This window comes from Nasonia vitripennis (assembly GCF_009193385.2).
Source record: "Nasonia vitripennis strain AsymCx chromosome 1 unlocalized genomic scaffold, Nvit_psr_1.1 chr1_random0005, whole genome shotgun sequence".
Lineage (NCBI taxonomy): Eukaryota > Metazoa > Arthropoda > Insecta > Hymenoptera > Pteromalidae > Nasonia > Nasonia vitripennis.
Window position 1 is genome coordinate 1,083,264 of NW_022279591.1, and position 21,211 is coordinate 1,104,474.

The following is a 21,211-nucleotide window of genomic DNA, read 5'->3' on the forward strand; positions in this document are numbered from 1 at the left end:
TCTAAGACAGGAAACATGGCGGAAAAAAGACAATTTTTAGAAAACTATGAATGTATTAAAAATTTTGACATACGCAACTTATCTAAAAAATATCTAATATGATCACTTTAAAGCAATCTTTAAGTGCTCGCATATAAGATATTACTGTTACTTTTTTCTACAAAAAAATCTTAAAGGAAATGTCAAAAAGATGTCTGAAAGTGATCTTTAATGAATACTATTTTAGTTCATCAATACTTATCTCTGAAAAAGTTGTCAAGTCGACTATTTTAAGAAATTCTAAAAGAAGTCTTAAAAAAGGTAATTCATAATATATCTAAAAAGTTTGTTGACCCTTTTCTATGACCTAAAAGTTATCAATTTGAAGACTTTTAGAAAATCTTAAAGTAGTCTTCCGAAAGATAGGTAATAAGCTATTCCAAATTTAGTGAGTTGTCTAAAAGGCATCTTTTTGATGTCTTTTAGAAATTCTTAAAGAGGTCTCAAGAGAGATAAGTATTCAGATGTCTAAAAGTCCGCCAGTGTTTATTGGGGTGGTGGTGCCATCAAGCGGGACTTGCACATGCGAATAAGTAGAGCACTCTTAACGCGAGTCGAAATCAAACTGTATAAGTTCTAAAAACGAAACGAACAATCCTTATATACCCGGACGTGGAACGTGAAAGCAAACCAGACGTTTCATTACTAATCTTTGCTTGTACTACAGTTTATGGTTCTGTAAATCATAGTCCAAACCAGGGGAAAATAGAGTTTATTATTAAAATTAAAATTTTTGCTGCATTATACAAAAATTTATTTTGTTCTTAATTGAAGAACTGAAATTTTAACTGAAAGCATTCCTTAACATTTTCAATTGAAAAGGTTTAATTTACTACTTTGGTTCTATGCAGTATTTTGATTAGGATTATAATCATTTTATAAGTTCAAAATTTATAAACAATAGAATAATTATTTATTTTATATAAGAATGAAATATCACTATATTACCTTAATTATTTTAAGATTTTTGGCAGTACAGAATCTGGGATTTATAGTTAATGTTTTAATTCTATAACTTATTAACTATAACTTAACTTAAATAGACAACAAAAGGCTTCTCTAGTGAAAATATAGTGCAAGAAAGTGTAATGAATTGTGAGCAAATGTAACCAAGTGTGATATTTTGTATAGTTTTGTTGAATTTTTGAATATTTTTATTTTGTTTCAGTGTGCCACATTTCATTTTGTATACTATTGCTATGAGAACTTTTTATGGTTTTTAAGATGATAAATGTGACGTGATGTAGTTAAAAAGCACAAAAAAATTGTAAATAAGTATAGTATTTATGTAAATAATTGGCATATTTAATTATACTTGCTTACTTTTTCTTATGTTTTTATACGAATCATTACATTTTTAAATAAAAATATATTACAGAAATTGCAAGAATTACCGATAAAAAAATAAAATTAAGGAGATGTCAGAGCTAACGTAATCTAACCTCTAGTTGTAGTTTATATTGTTTTCCATCAATATTCTTTGGACTATCGGAAATCTAATTAATAGTTGTTATGATGTAGGTTATTGTGTATTGAGTTTTTGTTGATTCAACTATTCGAAAATTTTATTTATGTTATTTTATTGTTATTGCCGCCTTATTGGCTGATTATAATTCATATTTTATTTAATTAATATACCGAAATGATTATTATTTCATAATCAGGTGGTGTACTTCAGCAGATTATCAGCTACTAATTAGCTTATAATTGGCTTGCTGTGATCTGCTTTTTTCAGTAAAATTATGAGTAATAGAAAATATTTAGATGAAAATTTCACACAATGTTAAAGTATAAAAAATATAAAATGTTGTAAAAAAAACATAAGAAAATGTAAACAAGTATGAAATGTTATTAGCTTTTGGACAATTTTATCACATTTTTCTATATTTTATAATTTCTGATCACAATGCATATGGCAAGTTCTTACTTTTATTCTTAGTTTTTCATATTTAATTATTAACTTTTTACATTTCTTTACCTTCTATGAAGTTAAACTATATTTTAAAATGGACATTCTTATTCGCACCAAGATTCACGTAATTAAGTGATTAGGTGACTGAGGGTAGCTTTTTTGTCTCATTCTTAGAATCACGTAAATTTTTCAGACAACTTGTGGTCACGTAAATTTTTCAGACAACTTGTGGTCTCGTAAATTTTTCAGACAACTTGTGGTCACGTAAATTTTTCAGACAACTTGTGGTCACGTAAATTTTCAGGAAAAATCTTAGAAACACGTAAAAGCTCCAAGATACGTAAATTTTTTCTTACAGTCACGTAAATTGAGAAAACATAAAGTTGTTCCGATTCAACGTTTTTAGTGACTAGTAATTTACTTTTCTTCTTCAAAGAGTTACTCTGTGTACTGTTGCTTTAGCATACTGATCTTTTCACTCAGATGTGCTAAAGAAATCATACCCACTCAGGCACACTTTTCGCAAACGTACTCTAGAAAAATGGCCAAACGTTGAATTGGAACAACTTTGTGTTTTCTCAATTTATGTGACTGGAAGCCTTACGTGACTGTAAAAAAATGTACGTGTCTCAGAGCTTTTACGTGACTTCAAGATTTTTCTGGAAAATTTACATGACCCCAAGTTGTCCTGACAATTTACGTGACTAAAATGCGACCAAAAAGCTACCCTTAGAGTCACGTAATTACGTGAATTAGTACAGAATTTCATTGATTCCTATCAATTCCTATCGATTCTATTGATTTTAATCAAGTTTTTATGCAAAAAATGAGATTCAGATATAGCTTAGAATTCAATTAATAATTTAATCGATCTCTATTGACTATTTCTAACAGGGCGATTCATTTTCTAGAAAATTCTCAAAAACTATTACTTTTTGTATTTAGTGTCTATATAGATGTTCTCATCTCGATGATAACATCAAAAATATTTATTTGAGGTGCGATATTTTTATTTTTCAATAGTTATTTGATAATTACAGTTATGGAGATACTCATATGAATTTCACCAATTTAAAGAATGTTTCAAAAATTAAAATTGAAAAAACAAAAAATTTATATTTTCTGATGACCTGAATAGAAAAATTCATTAGCATGATAAGGCTTAATGATGGTTATTTAATTGGTTGAAATAAATTTGTATTGTAATTGATATTAATCGATCAAAATTTGTACGCATTGATTTTGATCGATTTTAATGGGTTATATCGCACGTACCTTATGATTAGTATAATAACTTAAACAGTCTTACCTCTTAAAAAAAACTTAACCAAAGTAAAAAGGTTAGGCGTGTTTGAGGTTTTGCGTACCATCATGAATGACAATAATTATTTTTACTGTGAAATTACAGATTAAAAAACAACTGAGATCAATTAAAACAAGTCAAGTTTACAATCATATTATTTTATTTATAATACGACTAACAAAAAATCATTATGTTTAATTAAGGGCTCAGTCAAATGATTGGTAATTTAAACTTAAGTAATATATTGATCAATTACAAACAACTCTCAAGATGCTTACTACGTAACTTGACATGCCCCTTACATTTTATTCATGGTACATACTTTTACATTTAAAATAGTTCATTTTATTGAAATAACAATTTTATAAGTTTAAGTACTCAAATTAAATATTTGGATAGTTACAATTAGGCAACACCACGATCCTTGCAAATTCCTTACAAATCTGAATCAAGATTTGACGCAATAACATTCGGCTTTGGTGAGATGAGAATCTAATAAGAATCAGATAAGAATCAAATGAGGATCAGATGAGAATCAGATAAGAATGTGAGAATCATTTGACGATCGAATAAAACTCACTTGAATATCATCTGAAAATCACGCCAAAAATCACATTTGATTCTAATCACTGATTATCACGAAAATGAACAAGCTAGAATTTTAGTACACGAATAAAAAATATAATGTCTCATTATTATCTTGTGAGCTACGTGAAATTTTTATATTATCGAAAAAGTTATCTATGCATATAGTTATTTATCATTAGCGAGAACATTGACGTGATTTTTTAATGTATTAAAATTTTATAGTTTTCTTCGTCAATTCGTTTCTGTCGATGTGACATTTGTTTAAAAAAGAGGTAAAAAAATGTATGCTGCAATCTCACTTAAACCAATTAATTAGTGCGGAAATCCCTGATGAAGATGAAAAACAAAAATAGATTATTTGCTGTTGTTCGACAATTTATGATACATGTATGATACAATAGATGTCCTTATTTTTAAAGACATTAGAAATTCTTTAATTCTAAAAGTTAATTAAATGATAACCAAATACTTGAATTCAACAACATTTACTCGAATTTTAATATGCAATCCACAGTCAATTTTCAGAGGTTGTCTAATATTCACCCTATTGATAGACATAAAGAATATATTCAAATACTTTTTTCTGGTTCCAGTAGAAACAGACACTGGATTTGTTGTACAAAGACAATGTAATACAAATTTTTGATAGTATTAACAAAACATGTCTTGATGATGATCATCAAATTTTTATTGATAGACTGTTTTTCAATAAAGATAATTTGTCCATGCAATGTTCAATTTAATATTAGTAAAATGCGAGAACATTGATTAGTATGCATGATACATTGACTTTATCATTTTTTCCAATATCAAAAGATTATAAAAATAAAATTTATTTTGAATCAATTGCTGAATTCAAATTAAATTCTGATAGAATAAATATTGAGGAACTTGAGGTATTATATACAGCAATCATTAATTAACTCTTTTAGAAGCCAACACAAAGAAAAAGTAATTGCTGAAAATCAATCAAAAAGAATATAGATAATAAAATATTTAGTTTATATGACAAAACAACTAATAATTGTATTTATCATTTTGAAAGAATCATGCCGATGAATGTGGATAACAATGACATTGTATCGTCGCTCTGCACAAAGCCTAGTACAGTTCAAATTTTCAAACGAAAACTAGTACAACTCACAGTTTGCCGCGAAGAGTAGCACAGTTCAGAAATGCGGTCAAGTAGCACAACTCGCGATTTTATATTACTAGGAATGAAGGCGCGCTTCGCGCGCTCTTGATTATATCTCTGTCTAATAACATTGGTAGAAAATCTACCATAAGTGTTGGGTAGCGCACTAACGTCTGCTAATATTTTATAAGCATGTAACATGTTACTAAATCCCTCAAAACTATTTTTTAATAAATATATTACTAATGCTCAATATATGTCGTCATCATTGGTTTGAATAGTGAATTTGAAGAAAAGTTCAGTATAAGAGTCAGTGGGTTTGTCTATCATTAAAATGCCATTTATTTGCATTATAAAAAAGCTATACAATTGAAATTTTACACAGATACTTACTATACTACCTAGAAAACATGTAACATACATGATTATGATTTAACTGTTGTCATTCGTATTTTCACATCGAGGTCCATATGAATTTTTTAATTTAGCGTATCAAATTTTGCTTGTAGACAGTTACACAGAAACTACCATCTCTAGCACATTGTATTTCTGGTTTACAGTGTATTTTTACATGAAGAAAGTGATAAGTATTTTAGCTTTTTTGTCAAGGCATTAATTAGAATTCTGACTTTTAACAATTGTGAGAGATTTTGAGACCGATACCTGTTTCTCCATTTTTGCATTTATTCTCATTCAAAAACAAACAAGTCTAGAGAGATCATATTTTGCATATAGATTTCTTTTGTGATTGTGGAAAGATATTTAAAGTTGAATTGACCTTAACTGAAAAACTTCTGATTTCGACTCCGACACTGACGTGAATGCAAACTCATGCTATACGACTAAATAATTATCATGGGTATTGTAGTCGAACACAAAAGTAATCTCTCACAACTATTAAAAGTCAAAATCCTAATTACCTAATACCTTGACAAAAAAGCCGAAACATTTATCACTTTCTCCATGTAAAAATATGCTAGAAACCAGAAATACAATGTGCTAGAGATAGTAGTTTCTGCGTAACTGGCTATAATTAAAATTTGACCTGCTCAATTATAAAATTCACATGAGCCTGGATGTGAAAATATAAACGAAAACAGTTAAATCAGAATCATCTAGGTTACATATTTCTAGGTAACATAGGAAGTGGCAGTGTCATATTTTAGTTGTCTATAGTAGCCCTTTTACAAATCAAAGAGCATTGTATAATGATATACTTAAACTTACTGACTCGGATACTGAACTTTTCTTTAAATTCACCCCTCAAACCTTACCGAGGGCGACTTTGGGCACAGAGACACAGTATATCTTCAAACTCTTTATTCTTTTAATTGAACTTCTCACTAACATTTAAAAAAAAACTAAATAATATTCACACACTTTATTGTTACTTCAAATAGGGTTAGGGTGTTACTTTTCAATACACATGTTGTAATACTACGTTATATTACATATATTTTATCTGTTATCAAGGTTTTCACATTTCATTTTAAACACCTCAAATATTTCTACCAGGATTATGAGTTATGACTGTTTTGAGGGTTATGAATTTAAAGCGCGGTTCTGATCTCGTTGCCTAGGCAACTAACCAGCAACCAATCAGAATCACGTATTAAATGCTTCACAACAAAGGCCATCATTTTTTTAAAAGAGGAAAAGAGGAAAAGAGGACTTAAAATGTGAGTATTTACGTTTTTATTGGGTTATTTTGTTGGTTAAGTTCATGAAAACCTTGGACAAAGACAGACAAACCTCAAAGTTTAATAAGGTTTCGGACATTTTAGAAGGTTTCTAAAAAAGTGAATAATTTAAAAAAATGTTTGTAAAAAATTATTGTGAAAATCTGTGAAAACATTTTTAAATTCGGTAAAAAGTTGTAAATTGTGAATATTTGAAAATGTTCATTAAAGACAGTTTCGCGAAAATCGGGAAATTTTTATAGAAATTCGTTGTTTAAGTTGTGAGAAAATTTGAGTTGTGCTTGTCTAGCGTGCGTGAAATGAGTTGTGCTACTTATGACGGGAAATTTGAACAGTGCTACTCTTCGTAGGGAGCAACGGTATATTTATCAAATTAAAATAGAAAAAAAACTTAATTAAAACGAAAATTGGATTAAAACATCATAGTACTTTATAGTACCTTATTGATAACACAGCCCCACACAAAAATTGAAATTATTTTCTCCGATATCTGAGGAGGTGCACTTTATGTTTTTGGGGTTGCTGAATCCGAATCCGAGGTCCGTTTAACCCCATCACGTCAGGGTCAAGGGCATCTGAAGGTCAAATTGCGGAATGACTATTAAAAAATCTTGAAAATTTTATATATATATTTTCGGGGTCGCTAAATCTGAATCTGGGGTTCTCTTGACCTTGAAGTGTCAGAATCAAGGTCAAACAAAACCCTAAAATTTGATGATATGATCATTTTGACCCTGGATTCTTGAAGAGCAGAAAATTTTACGTCCGAATATGTATTAACTTTTTTTTAGAACATACCTTTGTAGGTCACGTGATGACCATCCAAAATCAAATCCATTTTCCAGCTTTTGGCTGTAAATTGAGATCTTGGGTCTTTGATGAGTTGATATTTTTCGGGTCGTTGATCACGATTCTGGTATTCATTTGAGCCAATCACGTCGTAATATAACGATATAATATTTTCTTACTCCGGATTCTGAAAGAGCGAAAAATTTAATCCGTGTGTTTGCATCCAGGGTACCTCCCCGTGGTGACGGCGGGCAACGGAGTTGTCCCGCTATCCGGCAAAGTCCCTGGAACAACACAGTGTGAGACGAAACGTTTAATCGAGTGTGTTATCTGGTTGTTCCTCGAGCCTTAAGACGCGCGCGAGTCACGCAGGGTATCCAAAAAAATGAGTTTTTGATGTACGATTTAGTTGCTACAAGTCATAATTAATTTCGACAAATAGAAGAATTGTTGTAATCAATCAATTTTTATCAAACTCGCCTAACCTTTTACTTTTTTAAAAGTTAATTTTTTAGAGATTTCAGATCTTTTTAGTGAAGTATTTTGAGTGTTTCATATTGCGCACCATCTAGACTTCGTCATCGGCCACCCTGTACACCGAGACGCTGTCCTCCTATGATTTTTTCCCTATACAGCAAAAACGGAGCACCCTACCTAAACCTTGTCATTAGCAACTCCGTACAGCTAGACACCGTCATCATCTGATTTATTTAACTAGACACAAAAAACCACGGTGCAAACTATGTAGACCTCGTCATCGGCCACCCTATGCACCGCTTAATATAGAGCAAAGATTTATAATACTGTAACTGCCTCCACGACACACGGATGTCTATGCGAGTATGTAGAAAACTGTGGGAAAGCATTACCCAACTGTATTACACACATAGCTTGTGCGGCGAAATTCACAGTCCTACCACTTTTGGGCTGAAGAGGAAAATTTGAAATGAGCATATGAGGAATCTTGAATTACACAGTCGTTTATTATGACATAAAACGGCTTTTTGCTAATATTTTTAATGAAAATGATAGTTCATTATTAAAACATGCTAATAAGTCAAAATAACTTACGAACAGTAATGATAATCTTTTTTTTTTCTGTAAATAAAAAATCCGAACACCAATATAGAAGTAAATAGTGACGCGAGCGCCGCATCTTCGTTTGCTTCTCAAATTCGCCTTCGTAGCGCTACCGCGCCTCTTGATATTTTGATATTTCAACACTAAAATGTGTGTATATGTTTTTTTATAACTAATTTTTGTCCGATTTTGCTTCCTCCTAGAGGAAGCTTTGTAATAGTAAAATTTTGTCAAAACTACAAGAAAATACTTTTTGGTGTGTTAAAAGTTTAAATGAATTGTTTTGAGAAAATGTCCGTATGGATGTGTGTTTTTTCTTTATGTGGCGTAGGCAGAGCAAGCTCTGCACAAGTGGCCCTCCGACACAGGATCCCCACAGGTACTATCGTTAAACAATACTTCCGTACGGTCCGTTAACTAGCCTTTTTTGGCTTCTACTTTGAAGTTTGACATTTCCATACATCCCCCATCCAGCAAGGTGATTAGGGGTTCAGGATCAAACTCGTTTTCTTTATTTTGCATCGTCCGGCCGTCTTCTTCATTCTGCATCGTCCAGCTGTCTACTTCCTGCAGCATCGTCCGGTCTTCTACTTTGAGCAGCATCGTCCGGTCTTCTACTTTGAGCAGCATCGACCGGCCATCCTCTGGACAGACTCGGACAGGACATCGAGAGAGTCTGGGCTCAACTCAGTTACCTACGTTTCTTAGCATCGGTCTGAGGACCACTTAGAGGTACTTAACCCTAGTTCCTACGTTCCTCTGCATCGGGCAGGGGAGTGAGAGCTCAACTCTGTGACCTACATTCCTTTGCATTGTCCGAGGAGCGTTTTGTATCTATTACCTAGTGACCTTCGTCTAGCAACAGTTTTACTCAGCTGTTTCGCCTTGTCCTTTCCTTCTATTCTCTTCGTCATTTCTAACCTTTTTGAGAATGGTCCTTACGTAGTTGTTTACTGCGCACCAGCCATCCTTCGACGCTAGCATAGCTGTCATCATTGACTCAGAGGTCACCCTAGTCTGAAGTTAACGCTCGAGTTCTTCTCGTTCCATTTCGTATCGTGAACAGTTACAGAAGACATGCTCCGCATCTTCGTTTGCTTCCAAACATTCTGGGCAATTTGGATTATCCTCTATCTTGAAGCGGTGTAAGAAGCCTCAAAAGCACCCATGTCCTCTCAAAACTGCGTAAGGTAGTAATTCACTCCCCCGTGCCGTCTATTGGTCCAGCTAACAATACGTGGTATGAGGCGGTGCATCTATCGCCCCTTTTCACTGGAGTCCCATCGCCTTTGCCACTTAGCTAGGGTTTGTTTCTTTGCGGATTTCCAAAATTCCTTTTAAGTATTGTCATCACGCCGGCTTTCTTCGTATATATTCTTTCGTTCTGTTGCTAGAAGGTCAATAGGCGGCATACTTGAAATAACGCAAACTGAATCTTCTGATACTGTTCGGTAGGCAGAAGCGACCCGCAATGCACTTCTCCTATGAACTGTTGACAGCTTTCGTGCATAGGACTTCACCAACATAGCGTCCGCCCATATTGAGGCACCGTATAACATAATTGATGTAGTTACACTGGCTGGGAGTAACCTTCGACCCTGCGTTGGCCTACCTACATTTGGCATTAGTCGCGATAGTGCAGCACCGACTTTTGCTGCCTTATTGCTCGCCCTCTCGAGATGCTGCCTAAACGTTAGTCTGGCGTAAGATGGTGATTCTCAGGTAGTTAATGGTCGGCTGAGAGTATATTTCGTGTCCATCCACTGACAGCGTTATTGACTCAATTTTCATCCTACTGGATATAAGGAAAGCCTCCGTTTTATGGCTAGCAAGCTCACGTCCAGTCTGTTTTAGCCAATCGTGGATTATACCTACTGCCTCGTTAGCGATTTCCGTCACCTCTTCGTTTTGCTTTGCTACTACCACTGCTGCAATGTCATTTGCAAACCCTATAACTGTTGCCCCTTCGGGTAGCTCTAGCCTAAGTACTCCATCGTACATGATGTTCCACAATAATGGGCCAAGCACTGATCCTCGTGGGACCCCTCCGGTTACTTGATAAGTTTTCGTTCTGCTCTCTGTGTCATACAAAATGGTTCTGTCTTTCAGGTGGTCAGACATAATCCTTCTTATATATACGGGTACCTCTTTTTTCCGTAGTGCCTCGTGTATCTTGCTTCAGCTGACTGAGTTAAACGCATTTTTAACATCCAGTGCAATAATAGTACTTCTTGGCTCCACTTTTCCATCTTTTTCCTTCTATTGTAGTTCTAGCGGTGTCAACTACTAAGCTTACGGCATCAAGAGTAGAGCGTTTTTACCTGAAGCCGTATTAATATTCCGCTAGTCTGTCTGGTTTTTCAAGGTCCATTCTTACGCTGCTTATGCGCTCTAAAATCTTGCCCGGGGTGTCCAGCATGCAGACTGGTCTCTATGAGGCAGCTTCTCTAGGTGGCTTATCTCCTTTTGGTAGTAGCACCAGGCGTTGCTTCTTCCAGTTCTTAGGAAACATCCCTTCTTCGGGACATGCATTGTACAAGTCCACAAAGATATCGAGGCGTGCCTGTATAGCTTGTTTAAATGTAGAATTGGGTATGCTATCCAGGCCTGGAGCCTTGTTGTTCTCAATTCTTTTACATGCAGCCAGTGATTCCTCTAGGGTGATTGTTGGAATGATTTTGTTATTTGTCTTCGTAGCTACCAGCTGCGTGGTCACTCTTCCCACCTGTGCCTCTTTTGCAGAGTACACAGTTGGGTTGGTTCTTACAACTCCTTTGTTTTGTGCCCATCTTTTCCACATTTAAAGCAAAGCTTACTTCTGCCTTCAGTTACTGTTTAGTTTCTACTGATATGGCCAAAACCTAGAACCCCATTTATAACACGTAAGCGGTTCGTTTTTGCGAAATTTACATCCTTTGTTATAAGCGATAATACGATGGACACAGTCATCAAACTCAAACATCTGGCCAACTGCTTAGGAGGCGAGGCTGTCAGGAAATTGAAGGGAATCCAGCTCATTGGAGCGAATCTCCAGACAGCTTGGGATACATTGTGTCACCGATACAACAACAAATACTTACGCCTTACTTTTCAAATGGAAGCTCTGGTCAAGCTTTCGCCGGCGACTACGGAGTCCGAACAACGCCTCAGCCAGCTGCTAAATACGGTAAACGAGAGGACCAATGTGTTCGCAGCGTTGGGTCGACCCGTCGGTAAGTGGGATGACTTCCTCGTATTTTGAATCGACAGTAAGCTTGCACACAGCACACGTCTTGAGCAGAAGAAAGAAGTCGAGAAGTCAACAACGATGGTATTTTCTGGGTACGCTAAAATCAAGGCCTTTCTGGAGGAACGTATCCTCGGTAGACATTGACAACGAGCATGCATCAGTGGAAGGCGACCGTTCGGAAAGTACCCAGGAGTCCACCACGCGATATAAGAAGGAGGGGAAAAATTCAAATGCCCAAAAAAAGGCGAAAAGCGTGAACGCTTATACTACGACCCAGAAGTCAACGCGAACCACAAGCCGTACGCAATGCTCGTTTTGTCGCGGAGAACACTTCCTCGGGTATTGCAAGAAGTTTACAACCACCTCAGTCAAGCAACGCCGAGCACATGCCGCATCGGCACTAGTCTGCTTCAACTGTATAAGTGCAAGTCACACCGTAAACCAGTGTGTGTCAAAGGGGCGATGTCTAGTGTGCGGGAATAAGCACCATACCAAGCTGCATCAGGAGGGGCCCGCTAACGCTGCGACTGCAACTACGGACTATGTCGAGCGTAAATCAACTTCAGCACACACTGCAACGGAAAGCTCGTTACTTCCAAAAATTGCTAGCACAAAGGTGTTGCTATCTACGGCGTGCGCAATACTGTAAGCAGATAACGGACAAGCAGTCACAGTTCGTGTACTGCTGGATTCCGGAGCTGAAGAAAGCTTCATTTCCGAGCGTATTGTGCAGTTACTGGCACTGCCCAAGCATACTGCAAACGTAGCTGTCTCCGGAGTCGGGGGCACCACCATGGCTGTGGCCAAAGCACGTGTAACTGCTACGTAAAGATCGAATCACGATGCTAACTTTCGTTTCGATTTTTCAGCTCTCGTACTCCAAAAACTAACGTTAATCCTACCCCGCACGGTCGTTACGATGCAGGATCGAGACTACTTGAGAGATGCGACGTTGGCAGACCCGCACTTCGACCAACCAGCCAATATTGACTGAGTCTTGAGGAGCGCTGTCTACGCGGCTGTACTCTGACCAGGGATCAAGAGAGGGTCATCTACGCAACCCGTGGCTCTGAACTCTGCCCTAGGATGGATACTGATGGGATCAATCAACGAAGCCGCCCGAGAGAAGAACGCCAACGTCTCGCTGTTTCATACAACGATAGACCATGCATTAACCGATGCCATCACTCGCTTTTGGGAAGTCAAAGAAGCACCAACTAGTCGCCGCTTATCGCCCAATGTAGAAGCGTGCTATGAGTTTTTCCGCCGAACCACAACTCGCGACGCAGATGATCGGTTCGTGGTCAGGCTGCCGTTAACCAAGAAGCCTGAACTTACTGGAACCCGAGCTCTTGCGGAAGCCTGCCTCAAGAGAGTCGAGAAACGATTCAAGGTGCAAATGGATTTGGCAGCTGCTTACCGAGGATTTATGGCAGAGTGCGAGGATCTCGGCCATATAGAGCTGGTATTTTGCAACGACGAGAACTATCCAGACGCTGCATACCTACCGCATCATGCTGTGTGGACACGCAGTGGGAATAAAATACGAGTGTTATTTAATGCCTTATAGAAGGATACCTCCGGACTGTCGTTCAACTTCTACATGCACGTGGGTCCGAAACTACAGGAAGACGTGTTGATACTAATGGTGCGGTGGTCCTTCCTACCGATGGTATTTACATGTGACATCGTTAAGATGTTCAGACAATTTTTGGTGCATCCTGACGACCGCGGATTACCAGAGGACGACTACCAGAGGATTGTATTGAGAGCGGACGACACACCCATTCGTATTTACCGTCTGACTACGGTGACATATGGCACGGCCAGTGCACCCTTTTTAGCAAATGCCTACCTGCTTAAACTAGCCAATGACGAAGAACACCGCTTTCCCGAGGCAGCAAGGGCGTTGCGACAAAGCCGATACGCTGACGACTTTTTTGTGGCGGAGACTATTAAGGAAGCACTGGACATGAGAAATCAGCTCATCCGAATTCTGCAAACTGCCGGAATGACGGTAGAAAAATGGGCAGCGACACGAACTACTACGCAGCCTGGACGATCCAGAAGTCGAGAAGAAGGGTACCGATGTCCAGGAGCCAGAAATCGTATCAACGCTGGGACTGCATTGGCTGTCGAGGGAGGATGCCTTCTGCTTCCGAGTCTCGGAACTGGTCATCACTGACAGCATTACGAAGAGATCAATGCTGTCCGAAATTGCAAAACTTTACGATTTAATCGGCTGGCTCGCACCGGTCGTGGTATGCGCAAAAATCCTACTACAAAACCTCTGGATGCGGGGCGCCAACTGGGATGACGCAGTTGGCGCCGGCCTGAAGAATGCTTGGCTCGCTTTCCGAACCCAAATCATAGATCTAGAGTGCATACAAATCCCTCGCTGGAACGGCGCCTTCGAGTCCTCTCACCGGCGGCTACATGGCTTCTGCGACGCGTCTGAGAGGGCCTACGCCACAGCAATTTATACCGTGCTTGCCTCGGACGACGGTACCATATCCACGAAGCTGATTATCGCGATGTCTAAAGTTGCCCAAATCAAGGTAATCAGCCTGCTGAAGTTGGAACTGTGTAAGGCCTCGCTGCTGTGCAAGATCATCTCTTCCGTCACTTCAAAGCTGGATCATTAACCTTCAGAGATATATTGTTGGAGCGACTCTAAAGTGGTTCTTGCCTGGCTTCACGCGCACCCCTCGCGTTGGAAGGCATTCATAGCCAACCGCGTGAGCGAAATCGTCACGACGTTGCCCCAGGCCAGCTGGAATCATGTAAAGTCTGAAGATAACCCTGCTGATCTGATCACTCGCGGACTTTCTTCGTTGCAGCTTCGAGAGGCGCAGATTTGGTGGAGCGAATTTCTGCACTGCTCAAGTCGACGAGTTTTCTTACTGGCTAACCACGATCTCTTCGGTGGACAAGATCATCCGAATTTTCGCCTACATACACCGATGGCGCTCGAACACAAAGCTGATACCAACCGACAGATGCCTGACCTGGTTCTACGCATCAGAATTGGCACTGGGGACGTCTCTCGCTACTTCGACTAGTGCAGGCAGCCGCCTTTGACTCGGAGATATGACGACTACGCGAGGCTGATTTCGTACCGAAAACCAGTGCCATCAGCAGGCTCTCGCCATTTCTGGATGGCCAGGGACTGCTACGTGTAGGTGGGCACCTGCAAAATTCTTTTTTGAGCGAAGACGAGAAGCATCCGATTATCCTGCCGAGCCGTCATCATGTAACGACGCTACTAATTCGGAACGCACATTTAACCACCGTACACGGCGAACTAACGGTCGTTCATAGCCATCTACTTCGGAACATCGTACGGACGATTGTACGTGAGTGCGTGCGATGCACTCACTATAAGGCCGTCACGTTGGAGCAGCAGATGGGACCCCTTTCTGCAGTGCGAGTGAGACCAGCTCGCCCCTTTACTTACACAGAAGTGGACTTTGCCGACCCGTTTCTAATGTGCTGCTCAACTGGCCGAGGACAAAAGGCCTTCAAGGGCTATATAGCGGTGTTTGTCTGCATGGTGGTGCGCGTTGTGCATCTCGAGGTCGTGTCGGACTACATCCGCCGTTCTTGCGGCATTCCGTCGCTTCGTTGCTCGCCGTGGACTGTGTCGCGTAATTTACAGTAACCACGGTACCAACTTTCAGGGAGCAAAGGTGGAGCTGAGCCGCCTTTTTGCCCGCACCTCCGCTATGAGCCAGGAGATTGCTGCCACCATCGCCAATGATGGAATCGAGTGGTCGTATATTCCACCACGGGCACCTACTTTCGGCGGTGTGTGGGAAGCCAACGTCTCGCCCAATTAATTACAGCAGCGGTGAAAGTGGCTAAATTCGAACCATTCATTCAACGAAGAGGATTTGGTATTGTATAAAGACGGCTTGTTGCCGCCCACCAAGTGGTCATTGGCGCGGATCATCCGACTGTATTAGGGTATAGTTTATGCCGCGTCGCGTTAATCAAAACCGCCAGTGCCGAATATAAGCGACCGGTAAACAAATTAATTTTACTACCCGTCAATAACGAGGCGGTCGCTCATCTTGCCGCGATTCAATCTACCGCTGAATAATTTTGTATTTCTCTGTTTATGTCATATGCATATAATTAACCTATCCGGCAAAGTTTGTGCGAGCCGCGCGTGTGTACGGAAGGATGTTATGGTTGCGATTTAATTCTACTTATGTAAATTGTTTTTGTTGACTAGCGTCTTCGGGTCTTTTATTTATCTGACTAGTGGGTCAAACTGTATATGTTAAGTACGTGATACAAGATCAACTTTTTATTCAGGATCAAATTTTAATTATGTATATTGAAAGATTTTAATTAAGATGAATTATAAAAAGAGTTTTTTTATGGCTTGTGCTTGCTCGAGTGTGTGGGAGTGTAAGTGTGCTGCTTCTAGCTGTGTAATGAATACTTTTTGTATGTAGCTTTTGCAACTTAGGCATCGTGCGATGCAACCGTGAGATACATTGGTCGACAAATGTGCGTCTTATTAAAAGGAAAACTTCGAGCTTATTGTTTGTTGTACGACCGATGCGTTACGAAACGATTGTCACCCGTTTCGTGGGGGCCGATATGTTCATGCCGTTCGTAAATTTAAGTTATATCGGTTGTTCGGCTATAAGCGTGTTTGGGGGTAACCATAGATTGTCGTGAGAGCCCTCGTGACGAGTCGCTCTTATCTTCGTCCGACGGCTCGTACGCCAGTAAGTTATATCGCCACCTCCGGTGGAATGGCACACGCCTGATCTACAAGCCTCAATAACGGTCTTTCATTTTAACTGTGTGATTTATTCTTCCGGCACAACTCCTATTCTATACCGATAATCGCCAAGTGGTCATGTATGGACTAAATCACCAATAGTCAGTACAAGAGATGAAGTGAACTTATAGCCGGAGACCACCAGGCATATTTTAATATAATAGAGGATGTTCAGATGATCTACCTTAGTAGAAATAAAAATGGAAAATGTATATTAATGTACAAAAATGTATATGGGTAATTTCAGCTAATTTTTAAAAAACGCTTTGCGGGGGGTAGGGGGTCGGCCAATGTTTTCTACGGAAGTACATTAGGAAAGAAGGCAGAAGTACATTAGAAAAAATTTGTTCCTAAATTTTTAACCCTCAAAATGATAACTGTGCCCTGTAGAATTTGAATGTTCAGAAATCTCTAAAAAGTGTCTAACTTAAAGAAATTCCTTCAGCTTTGCATTTTGATAAAAAAAAACCTTCATAAATCCATGGGGAGTAACTATGTTGAATTGGAGAAAGTAAAAAATACTTTCGTGACATTTTTATACAAAATTTGGATCTTCCAGTTTCAAACAGAAATTTCACTTTATTTTCTTCGCATATTCCCTTAACTTTTGTTAAAAATTAATCTGTTGTAACTTGATCGCTAACGTTTTCGCTATGCCTGACGTCGTGTTGTCTTGCCGCGTTGCTGTGCTGTTGACCTCCCCGACCTTTGACGTAGTAGCCTCGCTGTGCACCTCTGCCTCCGCGGCTTCGGAACTGCTGTTTCTACTGTTGCAGCTGTGGGTACCGTGCACCTCCTGCCAATGCGTTGCACATCTCTTGCCTCTTTTTCTGGTCCAGGAGCTTTTGCAATGCTGCTTAAGGTGTCTAAATTGTCCACAACTATAGCAATTTTTATCTATATTCTGTTCAGCTCGAAAATCGCTAGTTTTCTTCTATCTGCTGTCATTACTTGTATTTCGACTTCACAATTTTCATTTTTTTGTAGTGCATCTATCAGATCTCCAATATAACTCAGTGAGTCTGGTAATGTTCTCAGCATATAGTTTAAATTTCTTTTTTCATCAACTTTTCCACCTGCATTCTTTAATCAATTAATTGTTTTTTCAAATCCTGTTAAACATAAACTGGAGTCTTCAAAACCTTTCAACTTCATTTTATCTAGTTTATTCCTTACACGTATCTGTATAGCCAATGATTATTTTACGTATAAATTGTCAATTGTGAACATAATCGAAGTAATCAGTGACGTAGATAAAAAACATGAAAATTTAAACGAATGAGTCAAACAGAACGGTCTGAACTACACCGGTTTAAACCTAGGGCATAACACACTAAGAATAAAGGTCGATCAAAACGTAACAAAATCCATTGATAGTAGAGTAGCTCTAAAATTTTCTGTACTTCAGCTTGAGGCTCAACCGGGGATAAGCCTTACGGGGAATTTCGACGCTTTAATACACATGGCTATAGATAAACATGAGAAAGAGCCGGAAGTCTTACTGTCTGATAAAAAAATCGACGACAAACTAAAGTTTTTTATAGTAAAACATCCAGAAACGATCAATAAACTCAAAATATTATTACAAAAATATCAAAAAGTATTCTATAATAAACCAGGAAGATTACCATTATTCAAATACAAAATAAAATTATTTCAAAGTTTAATTGCATGGGTTCTGCTTCTAGAATTGTTGTTTGCTTCTGAAATTCCTGGGAGTAAGGAGACAGACATCAAAAAACTCCCGTGCGCGGATATGAGCAATTTGAAAAATATGTATGCCCCAATCGTTCGTCTCAGCTCTAAATTAAACTAATGATTTTTTTAGCGCCCTGGTAGAACATTAATGAGTTTCGCCCATTAAGTTATTAAAAAGTAGCTAGGAACGGTTGCCAACGGTAGCTAGAAGTGGCAGCTAGAAACCTATCTGTTTGGCAGTAACGTAAGCGTACCGTACATGCCTTGAGTCTATACTCTGAGCGCCAACTATACTGTTTACTCTGCTCCGAGTAAAGACTATGATGTTCTTTACTCAACAATCTCTTTCGACGATCAGACTCCGATGTAGTCGGATATATAATTTCTCATGTATAGTCCGCTTCTATCTGTTCTGTTTGTTTTTGCAATGTGACTTTATTCGTGTATTAGTGTTTTGAGGCTATGTGCTTTTGTGTGTGGTGTATGCGTACGTCTGTGTGAGTGTGAATGCTGTGCGTGTATGTATACGTTTCTTCATTCTTTTACTTTCTCTCTCTTTCATTCCTTCTTGTCTTCTTCTTGATCTGACACTATTCCTTTTTCCACAATCCTCTTTTCCGGTCCGGCGTATATCTTTTTCCTCCTACCTCCGCTATCAACGCCTTCTGTGGACTCGCTTCTTCCTCTTCTTTAGCTACTTCGTCTCGCTTTTCCTTTTTCCTCATCATAAAGGCCTTTACCCTCCTCTCCTCGTATGACAGCCACTACTCCCAACTTTATCTTCCCCCATCTTTTATCTCCGCTTTCCTCCCCCATATCTTTTCTATGTCTTCATTTCTCTTAAAATTTACTTTTTTGTATCATCTGTCCTCGTATCCTCCAGCTCCCACTCTACTCTTTCCATGATGTCGTCCATTCACTCATTTAGCGAGTCCTCTTCTCTCCCACACCCCCCCCTCTCTCTCTCTCTCTCTCTCTCTCTCTCTCTGTTTCAGGGACTCTAGGCTCGTTTCGGATCTCCGCATTTACAGATTAGCTAGAGACTATGCTCACAAACAAGTCGAGGAAGCCAGGCTGAATTATTATTATTCATGCCTGTCTACCTTGACCGACGTTGCCGAGATCTGGAGAGAGCTGGAGAAACTTGGAATTTCTGCCACTAAGGCCCCATTACCATCTCGATTTACCACAGATGAACTCAACAGGCATTTCAGCGCGATCTCCAACGATCCGTTGGCCCCTGCCGTTGAGGATTATCTTCTCACCCTGGAAAGTCTTGACCTCCCGGAACACTTCGAGTTCAGCACTATAACGGAATCGGACGTGTTGGCTGTGGTTTCGCACTTTGACACCCAGGCCAGGGGAAGTGACGGCATTCCACAGGTTATTATTTCAAAAGCATTGCCGGTTCTCGCTCCCTTATTAAGTCATATTTTCAACCTATCCCTGAGCGAACCCGGCTTCCCATCTGCCTGGAAATTGTCACTTGTGCGCGCACTCAGCAAAATCAGTTCACCAACAGCCGTGACCGACTACCGTCCGATTTCACTTCTCTGCTTTCTATCCAAGGCCCTGGAGTGGCTGGTGCCAGGCAAGTCTCAGAATACCTTGAATCAAGGCTCCTACTAGATAATCTTCAAACAGGCTTCCGCACTGATCACAGCACTCAGTCTGGCCTAATTAAGCTAACTGATGATGCCAGGGCCGGGATAAACAAAAAGAAAGTAACACTTCTCCTTCTCTTTGACTTTAGCAAGGCGTTTGACACTGTGTGTCACGTCAGGCTCCTGAGAAAGCTATCCACCTTCGGCTTCTCAAAGCAGGTCATCCGCTGGTTTGCCTTCTACCTCTCTGGGAGAGAGCAGGCCGTCGTTGGTGACAATAGCGAACGTTCCTCCCCTCGGCGTCTTAACATCGGCGTCCCGCAGGGGTCCGTTCTGGGTCCCTTGCTGTTCGCATTGTACATCAACGACATCGGTTTCTGCCTTGATTCCGATGTTTCCCATCTCATCTATGCGGTTGACTTGCAAATTTACAGTCAATGCCACCTTGAGGAGCTCGATTCTTTATCAAACAGGATGTGTGCTAATGCCGAGAGGATAATGGCTGGGCTGCACAGAAGAGGCTAAAACTCAATGTTAACAAAACCAAAGCAATTGTCCTGGACTCCCCATATTACATAAATGCACTACCTTCAATAGCTAACACCTATATCAACATTGGGGGTGCTCAGGTCAGCTTTGAATCTTCTGTGCGTAATCTGGGATTGGTGCTTGACTCTAAACTCATGTGGAAGGATCACGTTACACAAGTGTGTAAGCGTGCTCACTCGCTAATGTACAGGCTTTACTTTTTCAGAAAAAGTACCAATCTCAGATTGCGCAAGCACTTAGTGCAAGCGCTCCTGTTTCCCCTTATAGACTACTGTTCTCTTGTATACTGTGACCTGACGCAGGAACTCGACTTAAAACTACAGAGCCCTACTTAAAAACTTCAGGTGATAATCAGCTGATTATCATCTTGATATTTGCATTAAATAAAACATTGTATATTAACATTATTTAATAAAAAATTTATTTTTTAAAATCAAATGCAATTAATATTTATCAATAATATAATTGATATCTTATGTTTTAGAATACATTAATTATAAACATTGATTGTTGGGGTAAATTTTTTATTAAGGTCATTAATTATATATAGCAAAAACTTATTTTTTATAATTCTTTTGTATTAGAATACTATTGTTATTACAATAATTGTTAATTTATATAAAGTATAGATCCTTTTCATTAAGTGAAACTAAAATTTTGTAACCTAAAAATTATGTCTCTGTCGTCATCGGACAAGTGTTTATACTTTTTGTTCTCTTTTAGATAATCTTCATACAAACCTGAAAAATACAAGATTATTATAGCGATATGCATATTTTTATTTCTA

At 38.8% G+C, this 21,211-nt stretch overlaps 1 protein-coding gene across 12 annotated transcripts in view; it reads left to right on the top strand.

Annotated features, from left to right (window-relative positions):
- Positions 1 to 644: 644 nt before the first annotated feature.
- The window catches only part of LOC100119231 (RNA polymerase II subunit A C-terminal domain phosphatase SSU72), a 98,905-nt gene continuing 78,338 nt past the window's right edge, over positions 645 to 21,211 (top strand). For 2 of the 12 annotated variants that reach the window (XR_004345130.1, XM_032601330.1), the window contains exons 1-2: positions 682 to 861; positions 1,003 to 1,134. Coding sequence is in view for 4 of the 12 variants with exons in the window: in XM_032601337.1 (XP_032457228.1) it covers positions 1,128 to 1,144 (17 nt within the window). In the remaining 8 variants the exon portion in view is untranslated. Of the gene's footprint in view, positions 862 to 1,002; positions 1,145 to 1,207; positions 1,307 to 1,417; positions 1,557 to 9,107; positions 9,279 to 21,211 lie in introns of those variants that run through there. The other 10 variants (XM_032601337.1, XM_031921443.2, XM_032601328.1 and 7 more) reach the window with 9 other exon arrangements.